General features: G+C 43.9%; 1 protein-coding gene across 7 annotated transcripts in view; it reads right to left on the bottom strand.

Annotated features, from left to right (window-relative positions):
* Positions 1–16,863, bottom strand: part of magi1b (membrane associated guanylate kinase, WW and PDZ domain containing 1b) — a 133,732-nt gene that overhangs the window by 27,280 nt on the left and 89,589 nt on the right. For 6 of the 7 annotated variants that reach the window (XM_086198663.1, XM_086198667.1, XM_086198665.1 and 3 more), the window contains exons 5-12: positions 13,750–13,975; positions 13,036–13,118; positions 12,299–12,334; positions 9,387–9,444; positions 8,434–8,558; positions 7,240–7,359; positions 5,218–5,403; positions 4,435–5,094 (exon numbers count right to left, since the gene is read on the bottom strand). In XM_086198663.1, coding sequence (XP_086054789.1) covers positions 4,435–5,094; positions 5,218–5,403; positions 7,240–7,359; positions 8,434–8,558; positions 9,387–9,444; positions 12,299–12,334; positions 13,036–13,118; positions 13,750–13,975 — 1,494 coding nt within the window. The remainder of the gene's footprint in view (positions 1–4,434; positions 5,095–5,217; positions 5,404–7,239; positions 7,360–8,433; positions 8,559–9,386; positions 9,445–12,298; positions 12,335–13,035; positions 13,119–13,749; positions 13,976–16,863) is intronic. The other variant, XM_086198666.1, reaches the window with a different exon arrangement.

The following is a 16,863-nucleotide window of genomic DNA, read 5'->3' as shown; positions in this document are numbered from 1 at the left end:
ACCCCCCTGTCTCTCTTCAAGGGTACAATAAATCTCTTTCTAACGGCACTCAAAGGCAATTGGGGAAATACACGCACATAAAAAAAAGGAAATGCACCCTCCTATGCTGTATGGATAGAGATGCTGCGCCTAGGATAGTGCCTTAGAGCATCATCCATATAAGAAGTCTTGCACTTGTCTTACACTGTTTGGCTCTTCATTTACTCAAAGGTGTTAAGAAAAGCGTGCAACAGAGGGGTTCGTCAAATGCAACGCCATCCATCCATCCATTTTCTAAACGGCTTATCTGTTAAGGGTCACAGGGGGCTGCAGCCTATTCCAGCTGACACTGGGCGAGAGGCGGTGTTCACCCTGGATGGGGCCATCAGGAGCAATTAGGGGTTCAGTATCCTGCTCAAGGAGACTTTGACATGGTCACTGGGGGAAGTGAGGATCGAACTAGCAACCCTTCGGTTGCTGGATGGCCACTCTACCTCCTTCGAGGGAGAAAAGTGACTAACGCTGACCCTTTCAAATGCAATGACATTTGCAAATTGTTTAAACACGTCTTGTTTGTGTTGATCCCCTAATTTGAAATTTGTTGGTGCGCTGGCTATGTGGGTGGAAGGAAAAGGTCCATCTCTCATTCTGCGAGTGCGCGGCCCAAATGCCCAGCAGGGATGACTGTGTCACCGTTGATTGATGAGTCATGAAGTGGAAGGGGGAGAGAGAAAGACGAGCGACAGAGGGGTTTCTGCATCGCTCCATCATCTTTCGGATCCTCTGACATCCTTCCATCCAAGCCCTCCCTCTCTTCCTCGTCTGTTCTGCACTGCAGCTGTCTATTACTCCATCCCTCCACAGGACCACGAGCGCTTTCTTCACCCGAGCACAAATTACCTTGCGTTCCTTCCAGCACCTGCCCGGCCTTACAAACAGATGAAAAAAGAAAGGCAAACGCAACGCTGCATCCAAGCTCGCACAAAGTAGGCTTATATAAGTGACTAATGACTGGAACTACTGGGATATTGGGTTTCAGGAATTTAACACACCCAAACACATTTTTGCTGACAAAGGGCTGTAGAGCAGGTGTATACATCCCAACAGGCCATCTAACTTTTACACCTTTTCACAGAGAACGTGGGAGGAAATTGACATCTGTGTGATGGTAAGACACTTGGGCAAAAATGAATTACGACAGATCATCAGCGGGGGCAGGGAAGACAGACAGGGGAAATGTGCACGTTACAGCAGTGTAATTAAACATTAAACAAGCGTGTATCACGACACGGACCTGACCTGACCTGATGGACCTCACCCATATGCTTTTAGGTCAGATTAGGTGCCATTCTTAGCTCAATAATTACAGTCATTTTGCCTGGTTTCAGATCCTTGGAATGCTGCGAGCAGCAGCACAATTTGAATGGTGTGAAGTTCAAACACGTTGAACAATACTCACACACTGTTTCTCAAGCTCATACGTGCACATGCTCAAATGGTGTGAGCAAAAAAGGGGGGAGGGGGCACACACTTCTGCGCTTTAACGAACGTGTACTGAGAAATGGCGGCCCTCGAGGATTGGCTCTTCTATGGGTGAGAGGGTGTGAATCTACATAACGGCAGTTGGGAATTGACACAGAACAGGGGGATGGGTGTTGAAGAGTGATGCATCTTCACCAATTAAGACTTTGCCCAGGTCTTTCAGCCTGTTCAAATAGTGAACAGGCTCAAGTCTAATTATAGATTTGAGGCCCGCTCTCGGTGTGTGTGGACATGCACCACAAGTGTTTGCTCACAGAGAAATTCTCGATGGACGGAAGGAAAGTGAAAGTAAAAGACAGAGAAGAAAGATGTATGCGTATGATAAGCAAAGCTGACATCAGGACCCCAATTAGAGGCCAGCGTGCCTAGCTGCTGCCAGTGGAGGGAGCTGGAGGGAGGAAGCAGTGAGGAGAGAGCAGGAGAGTAATTAAGGTGCCATGTCTCTGGCTGGGCTTTATTTTCTCCCGAGTGCTACCATCTCTCTCTCTCTCTCTCTCTCTCTCTGTATATGTTGGACACGCATGCAGAATTTGAATGATGAAGTATGCAGAGAGCACTGACATGTAAGAAAATGACATACCACTCAACATCTGAGAGATGAGATGTTTAGGGGGTGGAAGAAATATAAGCATTCAGTGTGTGTCTATGAAGCTCTCACAGTTCTTTGCATCTACAGTAATTGAATACTTTACAATGAAAATCTAATATATATGATTATTTCTTGTAATTCAGCATCAACAAAAGAGCATTTGACCTCACTACACTGACATCAAATGGTTTGGTTGTTCATATCAGTCTGCCAACAGGATTATTCAAACACTATGAGGCCAAATTTCATTAAAGTTGTTGGAGGGGTGTTGCAGCGGCCAAGAAAGAACCCATTTCCATTTTGGGTTAGATCCACGTAACAAGAGCAGATAAATGCACTTTATTACATGGGGTTTGGCTGAGGTCACATTGATGGAGGTAGGCAGTCCCTGAATACTCTCTTTCTATGATGACTTTGAGAAATAAGCACATTAAATTGTTACACGCTTTCTGAGCACGAGAAGCTGCGTAATATGAAACCCAAACCCACTGGATCAAAGATTAACTTGTGGAGATCACAACAGGTTCCAGGTTTCTGCATTTCTCAGTTGTCAGTACTCAGTGGTACTGACACATCTCAAATGGCACCAGAGAACATGTTTTGGTATCCAGACTCCAGCATAGATTGGGACACATTACACATGCAGTCAACACAATGCACTAATTGGAGTGACTTCCATCAGAATGGATGAAATTCATCCAAGAAGTTCTTTGTAAAAATAAACAAATAAATAAAAAGAACGTTGGTGAGTTACAGATATTTCACTGTGCAGGTGCAGTGAACATTTCTAGTATTTATCTCCGTGTGCTGCCTTGCATAAGTTTCCTGGTTATCTTGCCTTCTCTCTACTCAAAGCCTCCATCAAATACCTCTATAAGCTGCCCTTGAGCTAATTTAATAAAGCTGCTCTATGTGCTTTTCCATCATCTATAACATTTGTGTTTACTGAAACTGCTCTCTATTTTATTGACAGCCCATTAGGCCCTTGCCGATGATGAGGCTGAATGAATCAAGGTATAGCTTGTGTACACTAGCGCTTTGAAGAAACGTGCTCATTAGCTTAAGCCGGGGTGGTGGTGATGGGGTATTAGAGTGAGTATGAAGAACGCAGGCGGGGATCATTGCAGGATGGAGGGTGCGATGGAGATACAAACAGAGACACAAAGTCACAAGTATCAAGGACAGGCTGAAAGAAAGGATAGTCACTGTGAGACTACGGTGCGACTCTGCTGACCTTCATCTGACCAATTTCCTTTTACAGTTCAGAGCACTTGACCCACCGGAGGAGATAAACTGCACATAACACACTACAAAAAATCTTTTCGTTAAATTAATAAGCCCCAGAGCAAACTATGGACAGTTGAATAGAGAAAATTGTCCAATTACTTGGATCACACAGTGCAGTTAGAGCACTGGAGGTCTTTGAGTTTGGGGGAATTGGATGTAAACTACCAAAATTCAATCATTTCATCTTTATCCTCCATTCACAGTTGCTTTGTAACCATTTAGTGCTTCTGCGACAGCGATTTTCAATCAGAAACTGTGACAAAAGCTGGATATGACAGGTTGAATTGCAGCATTCACGGGCCGGTGCACCGTTTTCACACTGCTGGCACTCACCAACAAACACTGGAAGTACATGTTAACAGCAAATGCAGACTTAAGATCAAACCAAGCCAGACGGGGGATAAAAGCACGATCAGTGCTCTCCTTCAGGAGCATTGGAATACACAGAAGCCCCAAACCATCTTGACATGTTCTCATCCACCAAACCCAGAAGACAGAGACAGGAGGAATGGCTGGAGACAGACTGGAGGAAGAGTGAAGGTGCAGAGAGTCTGACCTCAAACACCCACACAGCCCTTTTTTACTTTTCCTTTTCTCAGCTCCTTTCCATTTCCACACAGCTGCAATGATCTGTCGATGCAATTCGGTGTAAACGTTCCTCAATTTCAGCCAACTCCTGAAATGTTATTCAAACTTTTCCTGCAGCTCATTTTCCACTTCCCTATCACCATTATCTTTCCATCTTGCCTTCTTTGTACTCTCTGTTTTGATTCTAACTTCCATTTACATGAATAAATAAATGTGTGTGTCAATACAAGGAGCTCTTGCTGAGTTCTAACAGCCTGGAAGGCAGAGGCCTATTATTTTTTATCAACACCAAAAAGATTCATGGGAAACTGTTGCTTTGTTTTGCAATATTTCACCATATGGACATATAAATCAACAACGGCACCACTTTGCTCATCTCTCTTGGTCATTACTTACAATACAAATAAAACACAGCAAGCATCTGTAAGTAGGCACTGGCCCACTCTTACCTCTCTGCACCAGCATGGTGACCTCGCTGCCTTTGGGACACTTGCTGAGCAGGTCAACTACCTGGTTGTGTGACATACTCTGCACATTTCTCTTGTTCACTTCCACGATGATGTCACCCTCCTTGAGGCCGCGGCAGCGTGGGTAGTCCACAATCTGCTTCACCCGCTGCCCTCCGCCTCCTAGGCTGTCGGCGATGGTGAAGCCGAAGCCCTTGTCTCCTTTCTCCATGTGTACAGTGATGAGCTCCGGCTGTGTGGCGATGGATGAGGCCAAGGTGACCACGTCACTGGGGTAGCCATGTTGGGAAGAGGTGTCTGAGGCCACCTCTGTAGAGGGGCTGTGAGGTCGTGGGAGGCCGTTCAGGGGTGCTCCACCATTGATAGTGCCGTTGTTGTTGTTCTGGCTGCCGTGGCTGGATGGTGAGTCGTAGGTGTTCGGGGCCTCCTGGCCATTAACGATGATGGGCTCCTTGTTATCAAGGATGGCCACTGATGTAACCAGACTTGTGTTGGGGTCATCAGGGTCAAAGGGCAGTGGATAGCCACGACACAGCTCCAAGTTGACCATTGAGCCGATTGGGATGGACTGGAAGATCTTGACAACTTGGGCGTGAGTGTAGCCAAGCACACACGTGTCGTTGACACTCACTATTACATCACCTTCAAAGTAAAGATGAAGCTAATGTTAGTTTGAGCAAAGATGACATCTTAAGGATTTTAGAGGCTATAATCAGTAATCAGAAAAAAAAACAATTAATCTTGATTAGCTTTGATAAATCCAACCTGTCTCCATCTTGCCATCAAGAGCAGCAGGCCCATCCAGGACCAAACTCTTTATCTGCAAGAATTCATCTGGCTCGTCGCCTCCCACCACAGTGAAACCGAACCCCCGGCGGCTCTTTTTCAGCTTGGTATTGATGAAAGTCCCCTTCAGCTCAGATCGGTTCCGAGTAAAGAAAGGCTTCCCTCCTGAAAACCCACGCACATAAAATTACATTATTTTATATCAAATACACCAGTGAACCAGCACAAACTGAATTACACAGCTTTGGGTTGTGTTTTTCATCTCAGCAGAGGTGCTAAAAAAAAGATCTGGGTCGGGTGATACTGTATCCTGTATCCTGTATCTGGGATTCAGTGAAATGCTTGTGCTAACTGGTGTAAAGAGAATGCTGAAACATTTATCATTAATCTAAATATACAAATACATATAACTCTCTGTGAAGACATGACAAATTAAATCCTACAGAGTGTGTAAGTAGTCATCCAGTGAGCGTGGTCTGGTCTGACATCTGAACATGATTCAAATTGTCTGCAGATTTTCAGTCATCCAGGTCACTGAATATCTTAGGGGTTTTTGACTGTTGCGTGCAAACAACATGAAGACGTCACCTTCTTTAACTCCATGAAACTATCTGGTTATTTTTACTGTCCCCTGAGATTTTTCATCCTTAATGAATGACAATAAAATTAGAAGACTAAACACTAACGAACTACATCATTAGTTGCAGTGCTGATACCAACCATGACCCCAGTGCAACCTTCTCATCAGCTAAATTTACCCTAAAAAGAGAGTTCCGTTCTTGGCGGCGAACGAATTGAAGTGGCATCTAGTCTGGCGTTTCCGGAGGATCAAATACTCACACTACGGCAATATTGATTATCATCAGACAGAAGACAGAGCAGTCAAGATATGATACAGATATATGAGATGGAATCTGCATCCGCCATCTTCACTGTTCATAACATCAGAAAATGAGAAGCACATTGGATGTGGGGCAGGCGGAACTGTAACTGTCCATTTAGAGACCTGGCGTTAGATACACTCAGCACGTAGAACCTCAGATTACAAATGTGAAGGAAGAGGAGATGTTGGCAGAGGTAAAGGGAGTAAGGAAAGCATGTTTGGAGAGGAGGATGGAGAGCGTACATAAACACAAGAACAGACAACAGTGCAGAATGATCACATCAGGTTATGGGAGTGAAACAGCTTCAGCGTTCAAGAAAAGAACGTTTTACTCTTGGAGTGTGTTTGTGACCATGTGTTTTTGCCATGGATGCTGTTGTGTGTTCATGTGTATTTTTCCAGAAGTGAAGAGACATAAAACTGTTAAATCTCTCCAGCTTTATCCAAAAGGGATGCGGAGACCAGGAAGCCAGAAAGACATGAAAGCAGGGAGTCAGACAAAGACATGTTGAATGAAACCTTTCTGTTGAGGAATGCAAAGGACTGGGACGTACTGAACAGTGAGTCACTCCTAAGGCAGGAGGCAGACAGAAGACATCGTGAGAGACACAGATGTACAGAAAGATGGACAGAACCAACAATTGAACCGAAACAGCAAGTGGCAGGAAACAAGACAAAAGACAGCAAGGCAGTGAATGAGAGCCATAAAATAGATCGATGGGGGGAACAGGAAAAGGCGTCCGACAGAGCAGCGAGGGACAGTAAGAGGGAAAGACGGTTAATTCTCTGGCATGGCTGTGCTAATTAGACAAGCTGCTAGTGGGAGGCTGGTATAAAAGGAGCTGGCAACCAGGAGAAGGAAACACGCAGCGCAGCTAGACATTGTGACTGTGTGTGTGTGTCCTTAAATCAGAAATGAAACAGAGCCCTTATTTGATACAGAAAATAGAGATGGAGATAAACAGCATGTAACCATATGTAGAGCAAATACTGAGGGTCTATTTTAAATACCTGTGTGCTTTTTTTTAATCTTATTTTCAAAATCCTACGATTAAACATGACCTGGGAGTTCAGACTCTGGCTGAGGAAAACAAGTTAGTGTTGAGCTGAGGACATACTTTTTTGTCCCATTGCGTTGGGCACTGTGGGTCCAGTCTGAGGGTCCCTGTAGGTCTCCTGGTGGTTGGCAGCATAACTAGCCAGTGGGGCTCCTGCCAGTGTAGAATCCTCGATCCATTCTGCAACAGCAAGAGGCACATGATCTCTAGGTGGAGTCTAGACAGGTGTAGAGCTGCCCTACTTCCAGGAAAACACAGAGCGAAGGTCTCTGTGATGACATTGTTGTAATTGGCGCGGTGTGCCGGTGTGCCGGTTTGCCTCTTTGTATAAAAAATGAGGATATGGTGAAGGAAGATGGGCTAAAAGGTCTCTGTGACGTTGAGACATTTCCTGGTATTATGTCTGATGTCTTCCAGTCATTAAGTAAACTTTACAACACAGACTTATAAGCTCGGGTTAAACAGATCGCCCAATATTCATGAATCTTGACATCACTCACTGGCTCTCAACTTGTATAAAAAGTGACGCATTTCTTCACAGTGGCAACCATCTTTGATTAATCACGTTGTTACTGTATGGTGGCATAGGTCAGACACTACCTTCATTTACATTCTCAGCAGCAAGACATTATATAATCAATGCCAGAGTGGGAAGTGGGTAAAAAGTCTTGCTTGAGGGTATTATGCTTCTGAAGAAAGACTGAAGTTTCAGATGGGATGAGAGTCAGCAGGTAATTGAGTGGAATCGAATGATTTCTGCAGAATGGGCAGAAAGTGGAGAGCTCCCATGAGGGCCGGCACGCATTTACAATTAATCTCTCTGTGGCACAACAAGGAAAATGCATTGTTACCTCATCAGTGAGTTGAAGAATCTGACATTTTAATATTATCAGCGCTGCAGTACAGCAGTTTGATTATTTTCTGCGGAGGCGGAACTCACCTGTCTTCACCTTGGGAGAAAACAGCCCCTCAAGTATTTGCCATAAACAAGTGTCCAACAGCAACACATAAACAAAGAAATTAACTTGGAAAAAGGCTGCATCATAAAGCCAGAAATGATAGTTATGCCTTTATGGAAGGGCACTTAGCAAATCAAAAAAAGTAGCGGACGACATCAAAAAAAGTACTGTGGCCATATTGGATTAACGTCACAATCTCAAACACACATACAGAGACACCTCAGCAGCCAACTCAGTCGCACATATGAATAGAAAGAAAGGAAATGACGCCCTTGCTGGGGGCTTGTGAACGAACCTCGGATGTAGCGCTCACCTTCAGGTGGCTGCTGGCTCTGTGGCTGAGGCTGCTGCTGCTCCAGCTGCCGGCGCCTCTTTGCCTCCAGCACTGGATTCTCATACTGGGTCTTCCTGTTAATATGACTTTGGGAGGGCGTGAGGGAGAGATGATGGGGTGGAGGTTAGGGAACAAGGAATGAAGGACAGGAGAAATGAGTAATAGGGTAGGAATAAGAATAGGACGAAAAAAGAGGAGGCAGGCAGGAGAAGGTTATAGAAGAGAGAAAAGTTAAAAGAGGGAGGGAGGGAGGGCAGATGTAAGGATATGTTTGATTAATACAGAAATTTGTTATTAAGACATAGATGACACACAACAATCACATCAAACAACTCAAAGTTGAGGGTGTCTAATTCACAGAAATCATGAATCCCATATCCAGCTCACCTAGTTACACTGACACCTAAAACTGAAGGAAATGCTGAATATATGTCAAGAGAAGTATTGCAGAGACAAAAGTGGAAAAAATAGAAATGCCACACCATAGAGCTCCGGAGTGCTGCTTTGAACAACATCAAAAACACATATTCACATTAATGTTGGGGCCCAAAGGCCTCACACAAGACGATGGGCACGCATGCACGCACATACACCACACACACTACATGTACTCCCAAATGATAATGACAGTGACAAAATGGCCTACATTTTCTAGTGCACAAAAGACCAAAATAGCTGTAGCGTAGTCTTACAGCAGAACTGTACACACAAAAGAGCTGCTCCTATTTACAAGAAGGTGAAGAGTTCTTTCTTTTCCGACGAGAACGTATGGATGCATTTATGTGTGACTAGGAGATGGAGCACAGCCTTTTCTTTTTTCTGCATGCCTGTCTACGTGCGTCTGTGTGCATTTGCATTTTGAGTGTCCTTGTGCAGCGTGAGTGCCTTCACACACTGTACTATACATCACTTACTCAACATAGTAGACCCCATACACTGGATCATCTATTTTTTCCCATCCTGGTGGAAGTTCTAAAAGAGAGATAAAAACAGGAGACTAGTGAAAAAGGTGTGAAGTTACCAGAGGACATGTATTACAGGTAAAGCCAGCAGAGACCTTTTGCCTCTGTCTGTCTGTCAGTCAGTCCCCACGGCCAGAGTGACCCCATGGGCTTCACATGCTGTCTTGGCTGTTCCCCCTGTCCCCTCACTCTACTGACATTTCCACACATCAGATAAGAACAGAGCAAGACCCCCTCTAGCAGAGACGGACGGGTGAAACAAACGGGGGGGAGGGGCTCTGAAAGGAGGTGTGCGAATAGATGAGGTTGGATTTGAAAGCATCATAAGAAAACAAAAAATAGAATTGAAGGCTCGGGTCTGATTAAATTTGTAAAATGAATGTTTTTTTTTTTCCTTTTCTTTCCCTCATTTCAATGAGATTGAGTCACAGCAGGCAACTACAGTGCAGGACACACTCCTGGAAATGTTGTTCGCCAAATTAATGAAAGACACTGGGCCTTTTTTCAGCTAAAGTTTGGGTTACTGTCAGTATCTAGGAGTGTATAGCTTGGCTGTGCCAGCTGCTGAGAGATGAAGCGAGATCACTGCCTGCGCGTACAGATGATCACCACTGGAAAGATTTCCACCGCCATCAACGCTGATTCGGAAAAGATAGGGAATATGACTGGGCCCACTTCAGCAGCGTATAATTTCCTGACACTGCTGTATTTCAACAGTGTTTGCCAGAAAGCGTGATGATGTCATTATCTCCAACAGAGCCATCGTGTTCAGATATAAAGGCTGATTACAGCAGCATTGATTACTGGCTGGCCTCCATGTAGATAATGCCAGAGGCTTCAAACTGGCATCACACACTGATTGTCCAATAATCATGTACGGTGATGTATCTGTTTTACATAATATTACCCTCTCAGTCAATTACACCTTGCCCTATGTATATGTAGTTGCTAAATCTAATCATCCAAATTGGAGAGCCTCCCTCTGCTTTCTAAAGAGGAGGTGTCCTCGGGTGGAGAGGAGTCGGGGCGAAGAGAAAAAAAAGCCATAACAGCTGACAGTTTACGATACGTCATTGCAGACCATCTGGCTTTTAGCAGCACTCTGATGGGTCAACAATCAGTCGTCATTTGATGCTTGAAAGCAACTTAAAGGTTATTATTCCATCTTTCGGCCTTTCCACCAGCTAAATGCAGCTAATAAAATATAACTCCAGGGAGAGAATGCAAGGTTAAGCGTTGTTGTGCAGGGGTGAAGCCACAAAACAGATGAGATGAATTATCATTCAGCGGATTTGAACTGGAACATGGTTACAGCTCAGCTTGTGCAAAATTTTAATCACCTGTTTGATTTCACACTACACTAGTTCCACTCCAGGAGAAGAGCGTGCATGTGTGTGTGTGTGTGTGATAGTGTGTGCAGCGAGAGAGAAAGAGAGAGAGAGAGAGACAGAGTGAGGGTGTTTGGTGAAGCAACCATCTGAATAATACTCGTGAGACCTTTCTGAGATCCAGATGAGGAAGCAAAAGAAGCCGCTAGAAAACAATGCTTCACCCAGTCTCCCTCTCTCCCCCTCTCCCCTGCCATCTCCCACCTTCTATAACATGTGTGATGAATGACATGTTTAACTGCTTGCATCTCATTCCGGCGATACAGTGCTGTGATGGATTTCTCTCCAGTGAGGATGTGCTTCAGAGAGAGAATTTGTGTGAGCGTGAGCTGCTGACACTCATAAAACGTCCGCTTCTGCTTCTCCTCGGAGAGACCGAGTTAATTGCATTTCGTTGCCCACCTGTATTGGATCGTGCTAATCGATAATAATTGAACATGCTCATCCAGTGGGGAGCTGTCTTATGGACTGGGGACTCATCTGATCTGATGATTATCACACGGCAGCGGTTTTAGCAGCGGAACAATGGGAGCTGCTAACGAGACTGAAGCCCATTAGATGATGGATTTACATTCACAGAGCCTCACCTCTTTTTTACTTCCTGAGCTTGAAGAGTAAATGGCAAAGTTATATTTACATTAACCGCTAGTTTATGTTGAAAATTAAATTATTGATTATTGCAGCTTTAATGGATGATGAAAAGTGCTATTTTCTGAGAGGCTACTTATTCCCCTTATGTGAAACAATACAAGTGCAATAAATATATTCAATGTTGAATTCTCATTGTGTCCTTGTTTTGTACTTTGAGGTTGAAACATGATAATCAGAAAAGGCTGGTATAATAATTCATCAGCTATCTCCTCTAAAGGAATGACATCATTCATCGTGAATACATAGCAGGCCATCATGTCAAACGCCATTTATTCCAGCATGAGTGGCAGCGGTGCTGTGTCTGATTGGCTTGTTTTTTCTGCTGATGGGCTGCTAGAGAGAGAGAAAAAAAAAGCCCATTGCTGTTGGGCTCAGACGGACACCCATTAGGAAATCATCATGATAAGAATCCCCCCCGGATCAGCACTTGCTTCTGAAGTGTGTTGACGCGTGTGTTTGATGTGTGTGGTGGAACGTGGATAAGGTAAGGGTTCACAAACGATGCGTGCTGACTAAAAATCAACACACACGGAGGGTAGGTGGGGTTAAGTCAAGTCTGGTGGTGGTGTAGCAAATTGCCCCTTTTTTGAGATGATTAAAGAGTCACAGTCAAATCCCACCAACTGTCGAACGACTACATATAAGCACCGAAGACAGCATGTCGTTTTATAACTAGTGTCGCCACCATGATTTTATTTTTAAAAAATTAGCTTCAATCTTTTCAATTGTAACAATGAATCCAATGTGTGCAGGTCCAGGGTGACGTTGGCGGTGGGGGGACTAGAAGAATGTAGGGAGTGAGAGAGTGAGTAAGTGTGCGCATACCTAGGTCATTGTCCAGCTCCTCTGTATGGACCCCTTCTACTCAGCAGTCCGACAGCACAGGATGCAGAGAGGGAGATGAAGGCAGAGGGAGAGCAGCTGAGTTAGTTAAATGTAGTAGCTACATTCGGCCACTGGGTGGCGAGAGGTAATCAAAGCCAGACCCTCATGTAAAGATCCATGTCTATAAAAACTGGGAAAGTTCCTCCAGTTACATTAAGCCCTATGTTATGGATTCTTCGCCAGTAATAACAGCAGGAACCACTTTTCAAAACATGAAAATGTGTGTATGTTACCAGAGGAAACCAAATACCTGCATTAGAAACAGTAACATGCCTGAGTGTGTGTGGCTGTAATCTGTCTGGTATGAAAACAAAAGTGAGTCCTGCAGGTCAAGGCAGCAATGACTTGTTTGAGCTAGATGACTCAAATTATGCAGCTTTCAAAGCTGTGGGGTATTTTGCTGGAATCAACAGCTTAAAGAGTAGAGCAGAGTCCTTTTCTCTGACCCAACAGTGTCACCTAAGGGCAACTGAGGGAACAACTATTCTCACACGTATTGGATTTTTCACAACACAATAATATCTCTGCTGAGACGCGGCTCTCAATATTCATACAGAGTTTGTGATTGTGTCAGCTGGACTCATAATAAACAAAAACAATCTCACTGGCTCGAAATCACACACACACACACACACACACACACACACACACACACACACACACACACACACACGTACCATCATCTTCACATTCTTCCAGGGGTTTCTGAGGCTTGTCCAGGCACCGAGGGTCTATCCAAGAGGTGGTCTTTGTATTGTGGCTAAATAGAGTATAAACATGATTAACAAGATGTTTCCAAGACTGAGATGAGTTTGGCAAGACAGTGAGGATTTCAATGAATATTTCAAATGAAATATTGGACAAGATAATACAGCAGAGGTGACCATTTTTTGATGTATTTCCCCAACTTCCTCTTACGCAGTCAGAATCACGAGTTAGAACCTTTATACATTAAAATATATACTTGTTTTTAGCTCCATTAAACTGTTGTTGTGATGTTGTGTTCCTACACGTCTTTCTTATGCATCTGACTTCCTAATTTTTTGATGTCAAACAAACATACCAAAACAATGCTGGTCCTGTTGATGTATCCCAACCAAAAGTCTTACAGCGCACAGTCAAGGCAGGTCATGCCATTGTAACATCTCAGCTTAGAGATTTGCCCCGTTTTCTTTCATTTTATTTGTCTCTCAATTCAAGTCCACCACTGAATGGGACGCCACGCTTACTTGATTTGGTATGTGAAAAAAACTGTGTGCCGCCAACACTAGGGCGCACACTTCCACCTATTGATGGTCATACTTCATCAATAAGCTGATTATTCCCTGCTTCTTATGTGTTGGGATAACAATGGTAGTCTAATTCAATCAGGTGTGTTGAAGGGTACTTACTCTATGAAGTAGACCTCTCCGTTCTCGGTGTAGGCCATCTCCCAGTTGTCAGGCAGAGGTCCCAGCGGGTCCTCCGGGGGAGGATGGCTCAGGTGAGAGTGAGTCTGCTGAGTGCTCTCCGTGGTGGCCGGTGGTAAGAGGCTTGTCCCAAGGTAGGACGGGTCACTCTGGTGGGGGGCGAAGGGTCGCACCGAGTGATGAATCTCGTCTAATTCACTAGAGTCTCCTGGTGGAGTGAAGACAAATGTGAAGAAGGCTGATCGCAAAAGGCAGCTGCCAAAACAGTCAGTGCTTCAAAACCCTTGATACATGGGTACAAATGTCTTTCTCATAGATAGATGGCTGATTCATCTGAGTCTATTTTGAAAAGGAACAGAACGCCACTGGAGACAGCAACAATTATAAAATGGTTGCTAATATGACAGACTAGGAGGCCTGAAGAAACAACAGCCAGGAGAAAGGAGGTAGACCCAGGGCAATCTCTTGAGAATCGCCTCTCAATGTAAAGTAGAAGTAGAGAAGTTGAGTTTTTAGGAATCGTAATTCTGCAGCCGAATCAAACTCAGAGCAGCCAAAAGATTCACAAACACACATGACATTTGTCTCAATAGCAGAGCTTGTTACTAGCTACAGCCACACAGCTGTTCAGTTAAATGAAGCCTGCCGAGTGGGCAGTTGGCACCTCAGGAACCTATCAAGTTCTATCACCTTGCATCCTCTTAACTCATTTTCACACTTGACTGTCACCCTCTGAGCTCACACAGCCAGACGGCAAATAAACGACTTTTGGTCTCAACTTGGAGGAACACATGGTCGCATTAGCTAAAGGCTGAGTCAGCTGACTTACAATGGCCACTGACCTACTAACACACAAGAGGGAATATTCAGTGAGAGCAGCATGTGACATTATTCCACATCGCAAACAGAATTCCAAACCAGCCTTGATCAGCATGATGAGGCTTCAAATGAAGCAAATACAATCTCTTCACATAAACAATGAAGCAAAACTATTAATGACATCATTAGGACTTCAGTCAAATGTGGAAGTTACTCAGTCATCCACTCTCTGTTGCTTGCAGCCAGATGGCAGTATTCTACATTTTTGGATGCATAGATACAGGCAGATGCAGTCGAACCCAGAGATTCTTTACTCACCAATCAAAGCAGCTCTTGTATTCTGCAGCCTCTCACTTCACCAAAGTGTTTTCTCTCTCTCTCTCTCTCTCCTCTTCCTTTGTGCTCTTTCTCCTACTTCTTCATTTTTGGAGCTTATCTTCCCTCACAAAATGCAAACCTAACTTGCTTCTCCTTCTGTCTCGCTGCCCAGTCCTTTTCAGACTTGCCCCCTTTACGCCTTCCCAACCACTCCCTCTTTCTCTTTCATTTCCTGCCACCATCCATCCCCTCCCACTTTATCCATCACCACTCAGACTCTCTCTCTCCTTTTCACTCCTCCAGAGCAGCACGAAGAGGGATCGCAGTCTAGTGTTATACTCCAAACTAAATAGACCCTGGCATGTTCTCAGGTTGCTGTCGAAGACGGCTCTGCAAGCAGCTGCCTGCACTCTCCCTGGTTTGATGTCAGTTTGTTTTAAAGGCGTCACACCAACAGAAGGACCTTGAGAATAACAGGGATGTTCTTCACAAAAACTAGGGTACATATTTATGACAGCTGATGATCAGTTGCAGTCAAAATGTTAAGGTGAAGGGAAAAAAAACATGTGAAATGTCAACACCTATGCTCACCTTTGTGACTACGGTGCTCTAAACCAAATGTGGTAATTCAGTTTAGATGCTGACTGCACAAACAGGCCCAATCTTATCAAGTTTGGAGAATAGTGACGGGCTTGGGAATTGCTCTGGCCTGGTATTGCCTATCTAAATGAAAAGCATTTGAGACGGACTTTTAAAAGACCACTTGTTGGACTTTACCTCCAAAATTGCAGTGAAAAGAGGTTCTTTCCCTTCAGAGGAAATCCAATGATTCCAAGAACTGTTGGAGGAACTTCCCTGTTTGGGAGATGCTCAGCAGGAACAAGAAACGATCATGCTTTTGAGAGAGCGTTAACACCTTAACTGTGCACGTGTTCACGGAAAATGGAACTCCGCAATTACCAGATAGTTGAGACCAGGCCTGTATGGCTACAACACACATTAAACACTCAGCTCTCATCTAAGCGTCCTGCATCTCCAATCACACACAGACAGACTTCCAGTTGGTAGATATTCAGAACTGGTGAGCAGTCAAACAGGTTCTTTCAACTTTTTAAACAGACTTGACCTGCATAGGAAATGACAGTGCAGGTTGTTTGGAAAACTCTGATTTCAAAACCCGTATTTGTCTAACGTTTGTTACTCATCCCACAGTTCGGTTCATGTTAATAATGTCCATTACAAAATACAGAAGTCCAAACTGATGTGCTCGGATTGCTTCGTTTGCAGTGCCAGTTATCTGGAAACCTACACAACACTTCAAGGGGTACACAACACAACTTAATAAGGTCTTTCACTGGCTCTTCTGATGACAAAGCCTTTCAATAAATTTATTAAATAAATAAGACCACTTTGAAAAGCAGAATTCTGTAATAAATTTAACATGTCCAAAGCAGAGCAGAGGAAATCCATGAAGACTGTGTCTTCTTTTAGGTCTCATCTTAAGACCGTCTTTGCCTTTATTGAGTTCTGGTCTACATTCTTATGCCTTACCCTTTTTACATGTAATTGAGTGTTTTATTCCCTTTGAGTTTCATGTACCATTTGTTTAGTTTTTAAACTCTTTCTGTAGATCATTTTGTAACAATAAAGTTTTAATTCGCCTCTCAGTTTTGACAGAGCTTCATCGAGAGCCATACAAAGGATGGAAGACATTGTTGACACTGACCTGGAAACAATTTTGTATTAAAGGTAAACTGAACATGATGGGTAAAAGATTTTCACATTTGAGGAATTGTGGTCATATTTCCCGGATTTTGCACATCTGAGATTTGCTCAAAATAAAGATCCTACTTGCCATCTTGTATTGCTACTGTCATGACTTTAGGTCCTGTTGGACCTCATGCCTATCACTTTGTTCCTCATGCTCAAGCTTCAGATTTAATCTGGCTATCACACCAC

This window comes from Aulostomus chinensis, chromosome 3 (assembly GCF_037954235.1).
Source record: "Aulostomus chinensis isolate RoL2024-O1b breed Wild chromosome 3, RoL_Achi_v1.0, whole genome shotgun sequence".
Taxonomy (NCBI): Eukaryota; Metazoa; Chordata; class Actinopteri; order Syngnathiformes; family Aulostomidae; genus Aulostomus; species Aulostomus chinensis.
Note: the sequence above shows the minus strand (reverse complement) of the source record. Positions and strands in the feature narration are given on the sequence as shown.